Here is a 19148-nt window from a genome sequence, read left to right on the forward strand (position 1 = left end):
ATAGCCACTTGGATATAATAATTGGTTGTTAAAAGTTATTATGACCTAAATGTTCAAAGCCACTTAAATTGAAATGATTTCAAATGAGTTGTGAACTTAATTCAATCGACAACTATAGTGATTCATCTTTAAAAAAATTCTGAACATTTTCAGTTTTTTTGCTCATCTACGACAGTAAACTGAATATATTTAAGTTGTGGATGAAACAGGACATTTGAGGACGTCATCCTGAGCTTTGGTAAACACTTGTCTTTTTTTTTCCACAGCAGAAACGTGTCCCCATTGATGAGTTTTTCCTGTTTCTGAACTACCTGTCAACTGGATGCACCCAGAGGAAGCATGGCCACCGTTTTGATGTCCACCACACAACGGTCAGCAGAATCACTGTAACATGGGCTGACTTCCTCTACTGCCTTCTTGGATCTGTGTTCACATGGGTGACACAAATCCCATCTACAAATCACTGATTATGGAACTCAGGCGCTCACATTTTTTGTTGCAGTGAATATGGTGATAAACACATTGACACACCTGTATTAAAATATGTCAACATTTGCAAATCAGCAACACCTGCAACATTTTCTCAAATATTTTTTTTTTCTCGCACAAACAAAAGTCAACACCTGCTTGAATCTGCCGCGAAGAGTATGAAATGCAGTTTCTGCACGCTCTCATTTTTGCACCACATAGCACGCTCTCAAAAGTGAGTGTGGAATACATTTCTTTTAGCAAAAAAAAAAATGCATTTTAATCTTGCATGAGCAGATTCAAACAGTTGTACTTGTTGATTTGTGTTTGTGCTAGAAACATATTTAAAAGAAACATGTATTTGTTAGAAAATTAACTCATTGCATGAATTCACATACTAATTTGCTGATGCACAAATGTATCCATGACTTCACCAACTATAGCAAATGTGAGCGTGTTTTTTTAAATTTGTGATTTGTAGATGGGGTTTGTGTACTTGCAATGAAGAATTGCAACATACCTGTTGTGTTTGTGGGAGAGGAAAAAAGAAAAAAAGTTTCGCAACTTCTAAAACATTTTACTCTGTGATACACGTGTGACTACAAATTCCACTGTCACAGGTGCTCATACAACTTCCTGTTCCTACAACTCCCACTGCACCTTTAAGGCCATGGTAGGCATGGCAGCACGTGGTGCTGCCGGAGGTTGTGCTATATTATCCGTCATTGAAAAATTTGAAGGCCGAAACTTCAAGTCTATTGAAAAACGATGGATGTAATAATTTCCTAAATTCCCAACATGTTTTTATCTAATGAAATATCCTGCTTCAATCCAAATTTATCACCGTTTAGTCGTTCAAAACCTTGCTGCAGCTCACAAACAAAGGGAGGTTTGTACTGTTCGTACTGTACGAGCAGACATTCAAAGCTTCATTCAAAAACCTTAATAGAGGCTTTGAATGGATGGATGACGATACCGAGCGGAAATCTCTGAGGCTGAAAAATGAAGCCAGTAGCGCCAAAAACTGAAGGTCATTAAATGGCCACTTGAGGTTGGCTCCAAAAGGGAGTTAATCCCCGTAGACAGCAGAAATGAACATTTACAGCCTGGTGCTAAAAATGGTTTTGGTCTCTGTAGGTGTCTTCCTCATCATGACTTACCCGTTTGAATTATATTAAGGCTCAATGTCCTTTAAGGCCGTTTTGAGTGACAGGCGGGTGCCGCCACAGCCACTAGCTGTCTGCTATGTGTCACCTCGACTATGTTTCAGGCAAATAAGCTTTCTCTACTGGGCCTGGTTTTACACCCTGTGAATTTAAAGTTACTTTGAACGAACACAATTATTAATAGCAGGGGTGGGAGTAACAATTTATTCCCACCTACTCAGTTTACTCTCTGTAAAATAATTTTATTTACTTTTACTTGTAATTTAACTTTTACTAAAGTACTATTTATCATAGGTATTGCGCTACACTTTTGGGGCCTTTATGACACTTATGTTAATTCTAATTACGTTCAAAGGGAAATGCAACCCATAAAATGCAATTTTCCACTCGCCAAAAAGTTCCGACAGCTCCTTCAGTGTCAAAAATTAAATAGTTGTTCCAAAAGCTGTTCCTCCACACCTTATTTTGGACAGTTTGCGGTTGTGACAAATGGGTGCATCTCTGCAAAAAATACACTTTCATACAAGAGTAATTATATTAAAATTATGAATTACCCACAAAATAAATAGAAAATATTTATCAGTGCAGATTTCCACTTTTTATTTCATACACTAAGGTTGGTTTTATTGTCTAAACATGGTTCAACTTCAAATTCATGCAATTAAAAGTCTGAATTTATTTTCATCGTATAGATGGTGACAGGTTCACTGGTATTTATAGTCCGTGGGAACGATGGAAGTCTTCAGTGTTGTCCAAATTCTGCATATCTGTCATTTTATTCATGAATATTATGCAATTCTCCTCTTCCAGTGTTAATGTTAACTATATAACTATCAATTCTATAAAAGTGTATTATTGTTGCATGTTTTTTGCTTTAACTGTCAGTTGTGTTGCAAGACAGGTGGTTTTATATGTTACACACTTGTATATATGCAGCTATATATAAGTTATGTGATTTGTGATCTTGCGCTGTAAAAATATGATTGAATTGTGTTTCATGCAAAATATTTAAATTTCATTGGCTGACATTCAGACTTAATTTAGTGTGATTTACACTTCCCAAGAATGTCATTATCGCTCAAGTCTAGAACTTCAGAATTACCTGAAGCTGACATTCCAGCCCATTGAAGGATCTCATTTGCCTGCTTGTTGGTTCTCAAAGGAAAGACCCGTGGTGCTGGGGGAGGAGCAACAGACGAGGACGTCAAGGTGAAGAGAGGTGGACCTGAAAAACCCTACCGTCTGTACACAGCTGGAAACGAAACAGTCAAATTACATGATTTTTATATTGTAATGATTTTGTGTCTGTCATGTGTTTTTTTGCGTATCCATCCTCTAGAAAGCGCTGGAGGAGGAGCTGGAGAACCAAAGGGAGGCTGATCAGAAGAAGCTCAGCCGCCTCCAGACTAGACTGAGACGAGCAGAGGATGCTGGACGAACGCAGAGTAAGGAAACACCAGCAAAGCAAAGTATTGGTTCAGTAAGTATAGGATGACATAACAAATTCACAATATAGTATGTCAATAGAAATGTCATAACAATATCGGTATATTATGTCATAAGTCATAGAAATATCATTAAAAAACAAATAAGTGTAGTTTGCCAAAAACAACTATAGAATGCCATGAGAAAACTGTCAGCGCCAAAAAAGCATTGTAAAAATATCATATAGCAATATAAAATGTCAGTTAGTGTGTCATTAAACTGTCATTGTATAGTATGTAAAAATGTGCTTCACAATATTTAAGTGTTGTAGAGTATGCCCTAAAAAAGTAAGAAATATCAAATTATAGTATGCAGTAGTAAAAATGTCATAGTAAAATATGCCTAGTACATACTGTACATATATAATGTATAGTGTAAATATATACAGTATGTATAAATATCATAGTACAGTATTGTACATAGTACATAGTATAGTGTGAAGGTCGTCCTAAAGCACAGGAAACAAGATGAAACCTGTAGGATTAAGGTGCGTTGTTTTCATGATATCTGGGTCAGCATGATGAACCTTGACTATCTTGTTGAGAAGTAAGAATACATAACAAGCAGGAGTAGTGAAATGCAACATGTCTGGAGGACCCCTTCATCAGTTGGGATAAACAAACAGTTGTCCTGTTTTCTTCTGTCACATTGTAGCTGCGTTTGTCTTTTGAAGGTCATGGCTGCGTGAGAACGTTCCTGCCTACAGAGAGACAGCGCCCAAGTGTTTATCTCCATCTGCTGTACGTATTCATGTTGGTTTGACACACGGCTTCTGTAATGTCTTTCAAGCCTCATCTTAAGACACTGCAGTCCAGTCAAGCTATCATTCAGAGGGCCTAACATCAAACAAGACATGTACAGTATGACCAGGGAAGTGGGAAGATCAAAAGAATCTATTAAGGTTAATAAAACAAATCTGTATTTTGAAACGGGCGTACAGCTGCAGTCAGAAAACGTTTACATAGTAGTTTAAGCAAATATGCCTCGTCTCATCCTGACCACTGTGAGCAGTCGGTGTGAAAAGATTATGGGATACATACGTCTGAAGCATTATGCTAATGTCCCTGGGTTCAGCGGAGGCTCTGTGCACTAATACAGCGGTTCATATTTGAGGCCAGCTCTTGCTCTTTTGATCTCCTCCCTTCCAGAATTTAACATTCGATGATTCAACTAATGATGAATGAACCAACTCTGTTTGGGAGGCCTGAGCATCAGCTTAATCCCAGTAGAGGAGCCGACAGCGGTACTGGTAGGCTTGTGTTTATGGGCTTTTTCTCAGGAGAGCAGAAACACCAGGGGAATGTTACCACTGAGAATGGGATGCCTTCCCATTTATAAACAAGAAAGTATTTTTAGGAGCGTTTCAGTGTGTTTGTTTGGATGTGATTAACTGTTGTCAGCAGGAAGAAAAGACTATGAACATTCCCACATAATAATTGTTTCTTTTTCTAGGGTCTACTAGTCAGGGCCAGAGCATTGTACTACATATAATGAAGGTCATAGTGAGGATATGTACAGTACAGTCGGTAAGAAAGGGACATCGGATCTCAGGTGTGTCCCAGATAGTTGTATTTCTCTCAGGGTTTAATCCTCCGTGTTTTGCATAACCCAGAGACAGGTTTTGTTTACATTAACGCTGAGGCGTCAAATGTTCTTGTTTGCTGATATCATGTGAGCACAGAGAGGTGCGCCACCAGTTATGAGACAGATGACTCTCAGTATTGAGATGAATTCCAGGCTTCAGGGTTCAGCCTGCTGACAGGCGAGGAGGACCGTGGCTTTATTTGCTTCCTGGCTGAGCACAAACACACGGACGAGACTCCCAAAGGAATGTCGTGCCACTCTGCTCTTCCTGTTTGACAGCATGTGTGATGACGGTGTTCCTTTCAATGCAGGTAAATACCAAGCGTATGATGGTGGTCAGAGGAAGTCAACCTGCCAAACTGGTTCTCCTCTCTCAGGTCAAATGAGATGACATTGCCACTGTGTACTACCTGCTGTACAGCATCCATCCACTGAAACTCTCCTTTGTCTCCCCTTACAGTGTTGGAGTGTACTCCGCTGCCACCTTGTGTTCAAAAAGCTGTTTACATGACCAGAGGGACGTGGCGCAGTACAGGTGTCAAAGTAAATAAGGAGGTAAATTAAGTTTCTCAGAGTGTAACAGCATCATGGTAGAGTTATTAACATTCACTCAGCGTCTCAGGGATTCCCCTAAAGCCATTAGCAAACTGTCTTCTATCAAAACATTGAACTCGTTAGTTGTTTTCAGCACAACACGTCTTATTTAGCACAAAACACTAGTAGGCTGCTCATTAAACCTTGATAACTGCAGCAAACAGTTCTAATAAAATAGTACAGCTGAAACTCAATCTGCAGCACTTTTCATAAAATGCTTAATAATCGAGGTAATTCCAAAAGTGTATGCTCAGTCTTCTATGATTGCAAATGGAATACTTTGTGTTTTTGAACTGTTGGTTGAACAGAACAAGTAATGTGAAGACATTAACTTGGGCTGTGGAAAAATGTGATGCTCATTTTTCACTATTGTCTGACAAACAAAATGTTTTACTTATTTACTTGTTTCCTGGCCTAGAAAGGCAACAACAACGACGAGCTACATAACACAAGATACAGGAGTACACCCTTATTTTGGAATCAGGAATACAAATTGTGTTGTTCAAAATACTACAAAGCAACCTCATTGGCATCTTTAAACAACCCAAGACCCGGTCTGATACCATAAAAATGCATAATACCAATCTAAAACAATAACTTTTTGAGGCTTCAATTTTCTAAAATATCAAAAACAAGGCAGCTCAAAGAGAGAACCAGTTTTCTGCAGCACTGACTTTGATTGACACTTTGCCCTTCGTATCTCATTGCAGGTCGGTTCCTCTGACGGATAATCAAGAAAGGTTTTCGCAGTGTAAGTACCTGCTAATAAGTTGTTTAACAAGTTAATTGAGAGTTTTTCGTTGGATCAGTCTCGAGCTTTCACAACATGGAACCTCTGTAGTCCATGGAGTAACCACATCCATCACTCACTGATCTGTAAAACTCTAGAGGAGCTGCGTCGTCTCAGTCCTCTCTGTTGTTTTTATGTCTGTTGTCAGTGTTCGGTCTGATAAAGAAGTTGCATTTGCACTGAAACCCCATCAGCCCGGCTGTCAGACCTCATTAATCTGAAGCCTCTGTCTGTCAGCACAGTGGATAGTGTGTCTCTATTGCTTCCAGGCACTTACTTCATGGGATTCTTGATAGCGATTGCATCTGGCTGCAGTTTAGGGTAATTACATCCACTCTGGCTGAATGAGTAGCTTTGAGCTAAATGATGTTGGTGTGAATACTCTGACTGGATGCTCACTTTGTGCACCGTTTCCTCATAAATAATGAGTATTGCAGGATTTTCCAGTAGTTGTTTCAATCCATCAGTAGATGACTTCTAGATGTTTAACAATACGTTTGTGGTTTCTCATGTCCGTCCATCTGAGCCTCGCCCCGGCCCTTCGCAGGATGTGGCATATCGAGGGGAGGAGCTTTGATACATTAAACCTGCAGCGGAGGGAGGATTTGTAGCAACAGCCAAAAGCAGTTTACTCAGCGACAGTGTAGTTTCCTTTGCCGGTGCTTAATTAGGCTGTTCCAGGAATAGCTGATAGAAGCAGCCAGCAGCTGAAGGGAGAGCACAATAGCTGTGATGCAGAGATTGGAGGTGGATCTCATGACTGAGGTAAACCACATACCTGCATGTAGATGGTCTCTGAACTGCTGACCAGGCTGGAAGGAGTTAGTTTCACAGAGAGATGAGCTGAAATGATTGAACAATGAAGTTGAACAATCAATGATATGATTTATTTTTCAAGCAGAGACAGCAGACGGTTTCTAGTTCCAGCTTCAGAAATGTGAAGATTTGCTTCTTGTCTTCATTTTCTAAAAAGCATCTTTTGATTTTAAACTGTTGGACATGACGAGCTAAATGTCATCTTAACACTAGAGGAATTATCAGCATTTTCTGATCATTTCAACTAAATTATTATTTAAATCAATCAGCAGCAGATTCACATTTATTGAAAAAAAAAAAATGAAGTTGCAACCAATGTTCACTTCTTACTTAACGATGATTTAATGTCAGATTATTTTCTTGATTAGTTATTCGGTCTGTTAAATATCAGAAAATAATCCAGCCCTTAGTAGCACTTGATGTTTCAGGCCAAAATCCAAAGATCTTTGATTTACAGAGATATCAGGAAGAGAAACGCAGAAAATCCTTTAAGAACCTTCAACAAGACCCCGATTAGAGCTTGTACATGACTGAACAATTCCAGAAAATATTCACATTTGAGAAGCTGGAACCATTGCTAAAAAAAACAAGTAGTCTTGCAGCAGATCGCCATCGTTTTGGCGCTCTCTCCTGGTCCAGAGCCTGAACTACCGCACGCTGCAAGGAAAATTAGTGTTGGTCCTCGGAGCAGGAGGAAAAATACAGGCAATTCACATTTCCCACCACTGACTGATGGAGCCAACGTTTGATTGATGCATGACCTGGGCGCTTCGGCGCTTAACATCAATCAGAGAAGGGTGCATGAATGCTGTGGTTATTCAGTGTAATGGGAATGTCAATAACTCTCGCATCCTCTGATGAATACACAAGTACTGTCCCATGACTCACGAGTGAAGGCTGCTGATGCTTAAAGCACTGTTATTGAACCGAACACAAGCACTCATTTGTCCAAGTAGTTGATGTGGTGTGACGCGTGATGTTTCCGCGGTATTAAACGTTACCAAGCAATTTTCTAGTAAGTCGGCACCTACTGGTGCCGCAGAGATGTGGGGAACGAGACATGCTTCATCATCTGGCTCTTCTGACTATCAAGAGACAAAATCATTACTTTGTAACTCCATAATCAGTAGCACTCTTAAATAAATACTTCCAATGTGAGAGTGGTACCCAAGGTAGTTTATCCTCCATGGGGGTCTAATGCAGAAAGTCATTAACTGTGGAAGTGGAGTGTCAAAGAAGAAAGATGGCCTGTTTACTCACCTCAGTAGGAATGAAAGCCCCATAGACAGGGTTAGTACACATTTTTTAATAACATGGCACAATTTACATAACACAAGTTTAAATGAGGAGCATGCTGAAGATTCAGTCGCTTCATTTTTTTCATTTTTGTACATGATCTAGAAAGACTTCACTTTTTTTCCCTGTACATGGTTAACAGCCAAAAACAAAAAATCTCATTTAACAATCTTTTTGCAATACGCATCGACTAACCACTATGGCTCCGGTGGACATTTTTATGTTGGATTAAAAAACACTGCACAACATGATATCACAGAGTTTGAAGCGCACAACTAAACCTTCAGTGGACTACTAAAATAGATCTCTGCTCATTAGAAACAAACTGTCCATAGTTTAGACTTGCTTTTTTTGTCTTTTCATTTTGTAGGTACAACAACTCAGGAACGCACTTTAATACACTGTTTGACCAACAGAACCTATTTCCAAAACATGTACTTTACACTCCTTCAGTAGGGCGAATGTGCTGCCATGGTGGTAAATGTGCTGCATTCTCCCCAGAACAAGACTGGTCGTAACTGAGAGAAGGAAGAGAGTTGACATTTGTGCTGCTGTCTTTTTTACATTGAAAATCTTTAAAATGCAATTCCTCCTTCAACTGTTTTTTTTTTGGATTGTCAGTACAATTGATTATATTTGAGAGAGAATACGTCTCAAGACATAACCTTTTTGTTTAATCCAAATTGCGACCGACAACATCTGCGTGGATCGGTTAAAGCGTGGACCCAGTGTGTGTGTGTGTGTGTGAGTTGTGGAGAGAATACAGCCGTTTGTCCGTTATTGTTACACAGTCAGTGGTGAGAAGGCCAGCTTTCAGAAAGGGAGCCGAGACATTTGTTGCATAGTTGAACATGGGGTCTCTGGTACAATGCTAATCAGCTGCGTCAACCGAAAAAACAAAAGGCAAAAAGCAAAAAGCACATTCTGAATCACTGCTGTAATACTCCTCTATTTACATGTGTTCAAAGTAAAGCTTTCAAAACATCCTTTTGCATATTTGTACCATGATTTTGAATCCATACAGAGTGAGCACAGCGACTGTACACATTATCTACACACTTTGCTGTCTGTCAGTGATAAAGTACCTCTCACCCCGCGTCACTTCGCCGTACAGGAGACAGAATGCACACAAAAAGCTGGAGCAAACCGGAAGAAACATCTTTGAAAAATCTTTTTTTTTGTTCCATGATTATTGTCTCTTTGTAGTTTTATACAAAAACAATTCATTGTGAGGGCATTTCTCTGGCTCCCATAAGTTATTCACAGCTATCTTACAGTCTTGCTTTGCCCAAAGCTAAGTGCTTGGTGTGAGTTCAGTGTTGGTGAGGCACAGAGCTGCAGGGTCCGTCTGCCGAGGCTCAGCTCACCGTGCCTCGATGTCTTTGTGAGCCGGTCTGTCTCTGATATCTGTGGCCAGGGGAGTAGTCCGTCTGGGTGAGCCGGGCCGGGCACCCAGCGTGGGGATGAGAGGGGGCGGGGCACTCAGAGAGGCGGTGGGCGGGGTTTTGTTCAGGATACCGTTCTGATGGGCGGAGGCTGCAGCTACAGCAGCTGCCGCTGCAGCCGAGGGGCTCATCCTGGAGTAGTGCATGCCTGGGAGTCCAGGGGCCATGAGGCCCTGGGCCGGGTGTGGCAGGTGTCCATCAAGGGCAGGATGGTGCATTACGGGGTGGAGGCGCCCGTGCTCATAGTCCTCTCTGAGCATGTTGAGGCGCTCTCGCTCCTCCAGATGGGCACGCTCATGCTCCCTCCTCTGCTCCAGGGCCAGAGGGTGGATGTGGTCACGATTAAAGTCGTGAGGCTCACGGTCCCTGTAGGAGCGCTCAGCCTCGTAGAGGCGCGGCACTGCCAGCCGGTGCAGAGGGTCATTCCTTAGCAACAGTTCCCTGGCCAAAGGGTCCCGTCTGTGAATGTCCAGGCCCCTGTAAGGGTCTCTCATTGGGTCCCAGTGGAAGGCAGGGTAAGGGAACCTGTCAGCTCCTGGGATGGGGCTGATACCCATGAAGGGCGCCACCATTCGAGTTCTCTCCAGCCCGCTGATGCTGTTGATGGGGTGAACGCCAGCCATGCTCATGGGCATAGGCATCGAGGAGGGAGGGTGGAGGTTCGGCGTGGAGGGTGCCTGTGTTGGGTGCTCACTTGCCCTCTCTGTGGCTCCATCCTGCTCTTCCTTCCGCTCCTCCTTCCGCTCCTCCTTCCGCTCCTCCTTCACTTTCACCTCGCTGTTCTTCTTCTGGTGCTCGTATGGCAGCTCTACCTTTTTCTCCAGGACCTCCCTGCTCAGCCCGTTGTTGGGACGTTCGAGGCTGGTCTGCCGGACATAGGGCGACGGAGTCCCCCTGTTGGACATTTTGTCCTCCGACACTCGGCCGTCGTGGATGACAGGTGTGTCCTTGTCGCTGTGCTGGTTGTCTTTGAGCTTATGGTCATCTGTGCCGTTGTCTTTCCAGGAGTCTGAGTGCTCCCTCTCCCTGTCTTTGGCCTTCTCCTTGTCCCTCTGAGGCTCTCCAGAAGCAGGGGGCAGGTGGTTCCTGTGGTGCTCAGGAGGCCGGGTGTGGCCCAGGAGGCTGACGGGGACTGGAGACGGATGGCTCGAATGGCGCTTTTCTACAGAGTCCCTATAAGCATAAAGAAAGTCCCTCCATCAGTATCAGTAACCATAGACTAACTGATTATTCCATTTTTTTCATAATTGAAATAATAAGCTAAGACATCCAGTATACAAAGACAAATAAAAAGATAACATAACTGATCAAACAAAATCTAAATATGTACCTAAACTCCTTTTTATCTATGTATGTTTTTGGGGTGAGGTGACAGGACTTGAGCGAGAGGAGTCACGTTTGGGATCACCCACCTGTCTTTGTCGTCTTTACTGACCAACGAGTCCCGTTTGTCAGAGTCTCGGTCCCTCTCGTGCGAGCTGGCTGAGGCGCTCCTCTCAGAGTCTCCGGGTTTCAGCCAGGGTGGCGGTGTGGGGAAGGAGGGCGGCGTACGGTGCAGGCGGTTCCACGGCTCCTGGTGGCCGCTGTTGAAGTGCTGATGTGCGTTGGGGCCATCTTTATGGCCGAACACTGCGTTGGCCGCAGTTAGGGATTCAACACGTGGAAAAAACACAGCAGGACGCAAGTTAAACGCGTATCTCGACAATTTGCACAGATGAATATCAATATTTAAATTATACTCTGCTGATGCTCTTATGTAGCATGAGCAACACTATCTCTAAAACCTGAATTACTAGATTGGAAACATTACAACAGCAACCATGAAAGGCGTATTCCAGCCATACTGATGTTGGGCAGTAACAGAGAGTGGCTGCATGGTAACCAACAGCATCATTAATGAGGTTAAAACTCACTTAGTGCTGGATTGCCCAGTCCCCCGAAGGCCGATGAACTGAGGGTTCCCAGTCCGCCAAATGACACAGGCCTACCAAAAGGTTCTGGAGGGAGACACCACATGTTACCATGAATCCAATCACATCATTTACCTATTTCAGATCGAGACTGAGAAGAACTGAATTTAAAGGTACCTAAGTGAGGTGCTGGAGCGAGGAAGTTTCCAGGATGGTGGGGCGGATGACCGAAAGGACCTGCTGATGGGTGTGTGGGACCTGAAGTGGGAGAGAGGCATCACAGAAACGTCAACCGCTGACTGAGTGAGGATTGTTTGTTAAACTACTGTTTTATACGTACACTTATTTACCTTTTTTAAATCAACTAGAGCCTGACAAAAATGTTTAGAAATGAGGCAGTTTAAATATGTTGTCGCCATAACATAGTTTGTCCACTAGAGAGCACTAACACGGTAGTTTGTCCAGCTCAGTACATTCTTTCAACATAAAAGAAAACCCATTGAATCTAAATCTAAATGACTGTTTGGGCTATGTAAAGAAAAAGAAGGGAATATCTGTCAATATGTTGTTAGTAGTTATCAGAGTTTTTAGCCATGCTTGCAGTGTGGTCAGAACCGGCCCTGACTAATGTGGTGCAACTCGCATTGCAGCCAGTTCCACCACAAGTTAAGTTTAGCAGGTCACACAGGAAAGAAAAACTGTATTCCTCAAGATGAGGAATAAATAATATAGTCTTTCAAACGTTCCCTATTGAATTTAAGGTGGGAGTCACTGTTGTTAACTGGAATGATGCTGCGGGCAGAAAATAGGACCTATTCAATAGGCTACAAAGTTATGTTGTTGTGTCCTTTTTTAAGTAATATTTCAAAATAATAGTATTAAAATAGTATGAGTAATCATTTCTAAATTCAGTGTTTGTCAGACAACCCCCAAACACTGAATTCAAGCCACAGTACACTGTGAAGACAGTGAAGCATGGTGACGCATGCATCATGATATGGGGATGTTTCTCATGCTATGGTGTCGGGCCTATTTATCGCACCAGGGATCAGTTTGAATACATCAAAATACTTGAAGAGGTCCATGTTGCATTATGCCGAAGAGGAAATGCCATTGAAATGGGTGTTTCAACAAGACAACGACCCCAAACACACCAGTAAGAGAGCAGCATCTTGGTTCCAGACCAACAAGATTAACGTTACGGAGGCCAGCCCAATCCCCGGACCTTAATCCAATAGAAAACTTGTGGGGTGACATAAAAAATGCTGTTTCTGAGGCAAAACCAAGAAATCAGCCGAATATTCATTTTTCAAATTTGTCCTCATGTTTGATTTGGAGGATTTTGGTCTTTACTCATGTTTTTAAACACATAGCTATTATTTTGGACACAACTGTAAGTGTTATTATGTCGATGTCTAATTAGTATTCAGTTAATTAAAAGGTAGAGGCACACACAGCTGAACTCTGTTACAATAATATAAGCAACGGACTGACTTGACCGACTGCTGCTGTGTGTCAGTAGGTACCGTTGTTACCATCACTCAATCGTCCCACCAAGACACCTGACACACACTCACCCGCGGCGGAGAAGAGCGTGGCGGGCCGTGCCAAGTCGTTGGGGTGATGGATGGCCCCGAAGAGGCTGGGGCCCGGAGGTCGACTCAGGAAGTCAGGCTTGAGGCCAAAGTCTAGCTTGTGAGGGTCGACCTGCATCTGCTGCTAGAAGAAGGCAGATGGACAGAGAGGAACACATGTAAAACCCCTTTATACAATGATGAAACAATTGATTCTAAAGTAAACGACTAAGTCAACAACTGGATAGTTGTCTTAACCAAGGACACTTTGTGAGGTGGTTGCAGGTAAGGATGGGACGATATGAACATGTCATGTCACGATTATCCCGGCCAAAATAAATGCGATCAATAAACATTTAAAACATACTGAAATCAATATATATATATATTTTTTACTTTTTAATCTTTATCTTTTTTTAATGAAAAACAAACCATCATGAATAATGACTGGACACAGCTAACTTCACACTGTGTCAGCACAAAGCAGAGGAATCAGGTGAGTCCTCACCTTCACTTTCTGTTGGTGGTGGTATATCTGCCAGGCGATATGGACATGCATGGCGCACCACTTCCCTGGTTTCTGTAGATACAAGACAACTCTTTAACCAGCAGGAAAATGAGGATATTACTGCTATTAATTTACAAAGTAAACGCTTGTAAATTGTGAAGTGTGTCCAATTTTTATATATATTCTGTTCTTAACTATCTTCACATCAGCCAATGTCTGTTGCTCAAGGTAATTAGACCCACATTTAATGGATATAGTGCTACATTGTCAATTAGCATTTATCCTCACACGTCATACAACCATCTTGAATGGTCCAATGACATGAACACAGCATACCCTTCTGACAGTCAAGTGACCTGAAGATGACATACTGATAGCTTAATATGGTACCTTTAATCACATATAGCTTAAAGATAAGATATGATGGTGATGGGCCATGTGACAGAGGAATATTAATTATAGCTGTGATTTGAATGCATGTCTATGTCCACGCAAAGTCTATCAATAGCCTTTTCACATAGAGTCTGCACTGTTTTCCAAAATGAGCTTTGTTGTGGTATAAACTAAAACACTCTGCCTCTATGTGAAGTGCTCATTTAATTAAAAACACTATCTTGCCATTAGCAAAAACCCTTTAAGGCATTATGGCTGTCATTGTGTGTGTGTGTGTGTGTGTGCAGGAGACTGAGACACTGCAGGGAGTGAGCACTCACCCTGAGAACGGGCCGGAATGGATCCGTTAGCTACAGGAGGCAATAAAAATAGGTTGAGTTATTTTGCTGTCAGTCAGATCGCCTCTAATTAGTCTCAGTGTGTGGCTTTCATTATGAAGCAAATTAAAATGTTAAAATGTCCCTTTAAAATGAAGCCTTTCAGGAGTAATTAACACAGGGGTTCGTCTTGTGTGACCTTCTGCATACAAATGAATACAGACGAACATCTGTGCTGTCTATAAACTAACTGCATATAAAGTCTTTACAATGACATCATTTGGTGTTAAAGCCTCCATCTGATGACTCAATGTCTTATGCAACATAAGCAGAAGATTCAAAGGTTACCTCTGCACTGCAAGTGTTGTCTGTTAGAGTGTGTGTGTCTGTGTGTGTGTGCGTGCCCTTACCCTGGGGTCCTTCTGTAAGAATGTGTGTGGGACGCCTCCTGGTCTTGTGGACACATCAAGTGGATTAGAGGTCTAGAGAGATGGAAACAGATGGAAAACAAGAATCGCTGTAAATAACTCCTAGTTTCAGTTTGTGTGTGAGAACGTGGGTGTGTGGGGGGGGTGTCCCTGTGTGTCTTACCTTGGGCTGAAAGGCGCCCTGCAGTGAGCCGAAAGGCCCGGTCGGGGGGATGACGGGCGGAAGGCCAGACATGGCCGGTGGGTAGGGATGGAAGAGCTAAGGGAGACAAGAGGAAGAGGAGGCGTGAGGATGGTTGGGTCTGTCAAGGAAATGCAGGACAACAGCAATGTAGGGCAGTGGAGATGGAACAGACATGTTTCAGTGACGGATGAACCTCAACATTCAATACATTTACCAAGACTGCTTGGATGGGGAAAGTTGCAAATGATTGCCTACATGTTTCATAAACTGCAAGTTTATAAAATATTCCCGGCTCATTCTCGGTGGATTTAAATAAGGGAAAAACACTACTTTGATGTGAAAACTCGAATGTTGTAATACAAGCAAAAACCCACGTAAACCAAACAAGTGCTGAAGGCTTCCATGAAGCTATCCTGTGGAGAAACACATAGGTAATCAAGGAGTCACTAACATTTTTCTTGTCAATCAAATGAACATTTAGTGGCAGTGGAGAACGTTTTTCATGTCTCTGAACTTGCATCCCTTTAATCATGGATGGTGCAACAGAATTATTTAAACTTGGGTTGCCAGGATGAGTTATTATTAGAAGCACTAGAGGGGCTGCTGTGAGGTTTTTTAAATGCAACTTGTTTCTCCTTGTGCATTACATTTTAAGATGTCAGTATGCTTTACAGAGAGGAAATGGCTTCAGGATATTTGCTGCTATCATAATAACAGCGAGGAAATACTAAAATGAAGCACATACAAACAAAGTAACAACATTCTGCAACATCTATTTGACAAACGCGTGATTTTTCTGATATTAAAATCTTCCTCAAAGCTCAGGTTGAAGGGAAAGCAAATTTGTGCAGCAGGCACAAACAGCAGGTGTCTGGAGGCTTTAGCAAACATGGTACAAGAGTGGGCTCCAATGTTTCCAATAAGTCCCCTTAAGTGAGTGATAATAGTGAGCAAGCCACTACTGTTAGCAGGCAAATACAAATGAAAAGTAGGAGCACAATAAATCTTGTGCTCCGAGATCTAAAAGTCCAGCACTCCTTCATTAAACACATTTGCTGGGATGCTTACAGTGTCCATCAGGAAGTGGTTGAGCAATTGCATGGAAACCCCACCCCCACACACACACACACACACACACAGGGGCTGAAATGGGTAAGCAACACTACGCAGTAGGGAAACTTACACTGTGTCTGTAGAAGGGGTCAATTTTTGATGGGTATTTTTCAAACTGTAGGAGAAATGAAACAGAGCTCAGTACAAAGTTGCAGGGAAAACATGAGAACCTTTAACAGCATTGACCTCTTTCATTAATTTCAGGCCGATACAAAATGCATCACAGTCCTTTTTTTAGGAATAAAAACATGCTTACAGATTGACACTATGATTTAAGATCTAAACTAAGATTCAAAGTTCTACAGATTTTACAAACAAGTCTGTTTTCATCCTGCCCCTTTCCTAATCATCTGAAGACCTTTTTGTGGGTTCTGTGTCTCATTTTAGTGGTGCAGTGAAGGCTCAGGGCGAACATTTCCCCAGTCGAGACTAAACACTGCAGCCATAAAGAGCCTTTTTATGGCCTCATTAGCTGTCAGAGGCCTCGCCGTGCTGCCTTTGAGGTATCATCAGAGCCAAGGGAACCCTCTATGGGCCAGACAGTTATGAATGTGTGTGTGTGTGTGTTTGTTTGAGTTTTAGGTCCAGCCGCCCATTGCCTGTGGTTTCCCCCAACAAGCAGTGGGGCTCTTAATGCAAGACATTTGCCAGTAATGAAAACCCCCAAACGGGACCAAATGATGTCATTAAATTCAGAATGAATTAAGTGTATTGTGCTCTGAAAGCTGGCTCTGAAGTTAACATGCTTCGGGCGAGTTATTGCCAATTTAGAAAATAACGGCGACTCAAGTCTGGAGTCGGAGAGTATGCCAAAGAAAACACTAGAAAAACTTTCTGGGAAAATAAAGGCATGATTATAGTGTGGACTGACACACATGGTCATCATTGGCAGCCACAGAAAGCCTCGGGCTTGCATGCCGCTCACACACACACACGTCGAACTGTGTCAAATCTTCACCCTCAAAATCACAAGGTAAAAACTCCTCCACACATGCAAAACTTTTAAAAAAAAGAGACATATTTTTGTCTCCACCCCCTCCAACCCAATACAGGTGTGTTCTACTTATCCTCACATTTCTTGCAGGGGTACGCACCATGGGCGGTGCTGGGGTGGGCATGATGGCGTGGGGGAAGGGCGTGAAGGTGTGCTGGTGGGTGTGCTGGTGGGTGTGTTGGTGCTGATGCTGGTGCTGGTGCTGGTGGAACTCTGTGCGCAGGTAGGGCGGAGGGCCCAGCGAGGCGCCACGGTCGGCGTTCTGGGAGGCCAGGAAACGGGTGTTGAGCTCCTGGCGCAGGAGTTCTTGCTCTGGAGAAGGAAAGAAAGAGAGGGGAGCATCAGGACTGGGTTTGGTAATGACGTCTAAGCTACGCTGTAGTGAAAGTTAAGTTACGCTGTAGTGAAAGTTAAGTTCTGGAAGACACAAATATAATATCACTTGTTATTTATGTGTCTCTAATTTATAAATTTAATTTCAGTGAAACTACATTATTCCTAATTCCCCCCCCTCAGAGACACATAGGAGGGCCCCGGACTCCAATGTGAGAGCTACGTATATCTTAAGAAAGGAAGCCGTGTCAAAGTTACAAAAAAAGCGAACCAGGAAATGGCTGTGATTATCAGCATGTAATTTTAAATGTCAGCGAGGCCCGAGATGATTAGAAGTGTCTGACTGCTGGAACTGTCAAATGCAGTGATTTGATACACTGCAGGCCCTCTGAGACAACAACATCTGTTGTTCTAATAACCTCTGCACAGCCTGTGGAGAAGGAATGGATTTCAAGTAATCACTGGCTTTTCTTCTAAATTCAACAAAACGTGCCTTGAGAGATTATATCTGCTCCAGGGTAACCTTATCCTTCCTATTCCACAGTGACTCACTACAATATTTTCTCTGCATTAATTTGAAGCTTTATTGGAGTGGGGGTGGAATTTTCTCTTCATAAAAATTTCATTAGTATCTTTTGAACAAAATCCAGCGCGCCCCGTTCCGTATTGACCAAATTGATTTTTTTCTGCACATGAACACCGCTCAAGGTGAAAATGGAAGTTCTGGGAACATTGCTAAAGGTGAGCCCCCCCCCCCCCCCCCCCCCTCCTCACACTGACCCTGACATTTAGCTCGACGGCACTGCGTGGACTTAATCACTTTTGCAATGTGGCCTGACCTGCTGGTGGATATTACTGGTGTGTAGAGAGTCGATCAATCACAGCATGACAGAAAGAGTGTGAGCTGTCCACACGACTATAAACCGCTGGCATGAGTACATGTGGCTTATCTTGGACTCGGTTGCTTGTTTCTTTAAATAATTACCAGAGTAACATTCTATGTGTCTCTGCATCTCAAATGCTGCTGAAATTATTCCTCGTGTACTTCTCATGTATCTCGACCGTCCAGGCAAGCTGATGCAACAACTGACATAAGAGTCCGCTTTATGTTGCTTTTTGTCAGCTGAATGTGCAATCCTCTGCCACATCACTTGGGGGCGATGTGGGGATGTTTGGAAGCAGCTTGTGTTATTTACCTGAGTAGGCACTCCCAGCAGCAGGATGTCCGGGTACTGGCAGGGTGCTAGACGTAAGTGGTGGTGGTGGAGGCAAGGCTGCTGGAGGAGCGAACATATTGGGGTGATGTGGGTGCGGCGAGGACTGCAAGGCAGGGGGGCAGCTGTGGGGGGTGCTCTGGTTAGCCGCCAAGGGCAGCGGGAAGGTGGAGGCTGCTGCTGCTGCTGCCGCCGCAGGAGGAGGCGGGTGGTGGGGGAGGTGCAAAGAGGGAGCAGGGGGCCCGTGGGGCTTGGTGCCTGGGGTGCTGCTCCTGCTGCTGCTGTAAAGAGAGAGATAAAAAAAAAAGAGAAAGACGGAGAAGGGAGCCAGGTTAAGCCAGGCGTGATCAGTCAAAATTAACACTTGTTCCTCCGGATCCCCTCATCTCCATCTGCTCCGACGCTCAATTCCCAGCACAGTGTTTTCACACCTCAACTGTCCCCCATTTACAAACGCCTCCCTGCCTTTCCCTTGCGCTTCACAGAATCCAGGGCAAACACGATCCGCAAAAACACCACATCCACAACACCCTCGG

At 43.1% G+C, this 19148-nt stretch overlaps 1 protein-coding gene across 1 annotated transcript; it reads right to left on the bottom strand.

The window, feature by feature from the left end:
- Window positions 1-8225: 8225 nt before the first annotated feature.
- On the bottom strand, window positions 8226-18912 carry auts2a (activator of transcription and developmental regulator AUTS2 a). The gene is made up of 13 exons (XM_076102405.1): window positions 18595-18912; window positions 17145-17377; window positions 16142-16186; window positions 14938-15033; window positions 14757-14828; window positions 14350-14379; window positions 13637-13708; window positions 13132-13273; window positions 11732-11812; window positions 11554-11641; window positions 11429-11436; window positions 11057-11273; window positions 8226-10817 (listed from the first exon to the last, which is right to left on the bottom strand). Exons 1-13 carry the CDS (start codon window positions 18689-18691, stop codon window positions 9563-9565), a joined length of 2436 nt encoding a protein of 811 aa, XP_075958520.1. The 5' UTR covers window positions 18692-18912; the 3' UTR covers window positions 8226-9562.
- Between the last annotated feature and the right edge of the window lie 236 nt (window positions 18913-19148).

Source organism: Anarhichas minor, unplaced genomic scaffold (genome assembly GCF_050575085.1).
Source record: "Anarhichas minor isolate MPS153535 unplaced genomic scaffold, ASM5057508v1 ptg000027l, whole genome shotgun sequence".
In the NCBI taxonomy this organism is placed as follows: domain Eukaryota; kingdom Metazoa; phylum Chordata; class Actinopteri; order Perciformes; family Anarhichadidae; genus Anarhichas; species Anarhichas minor.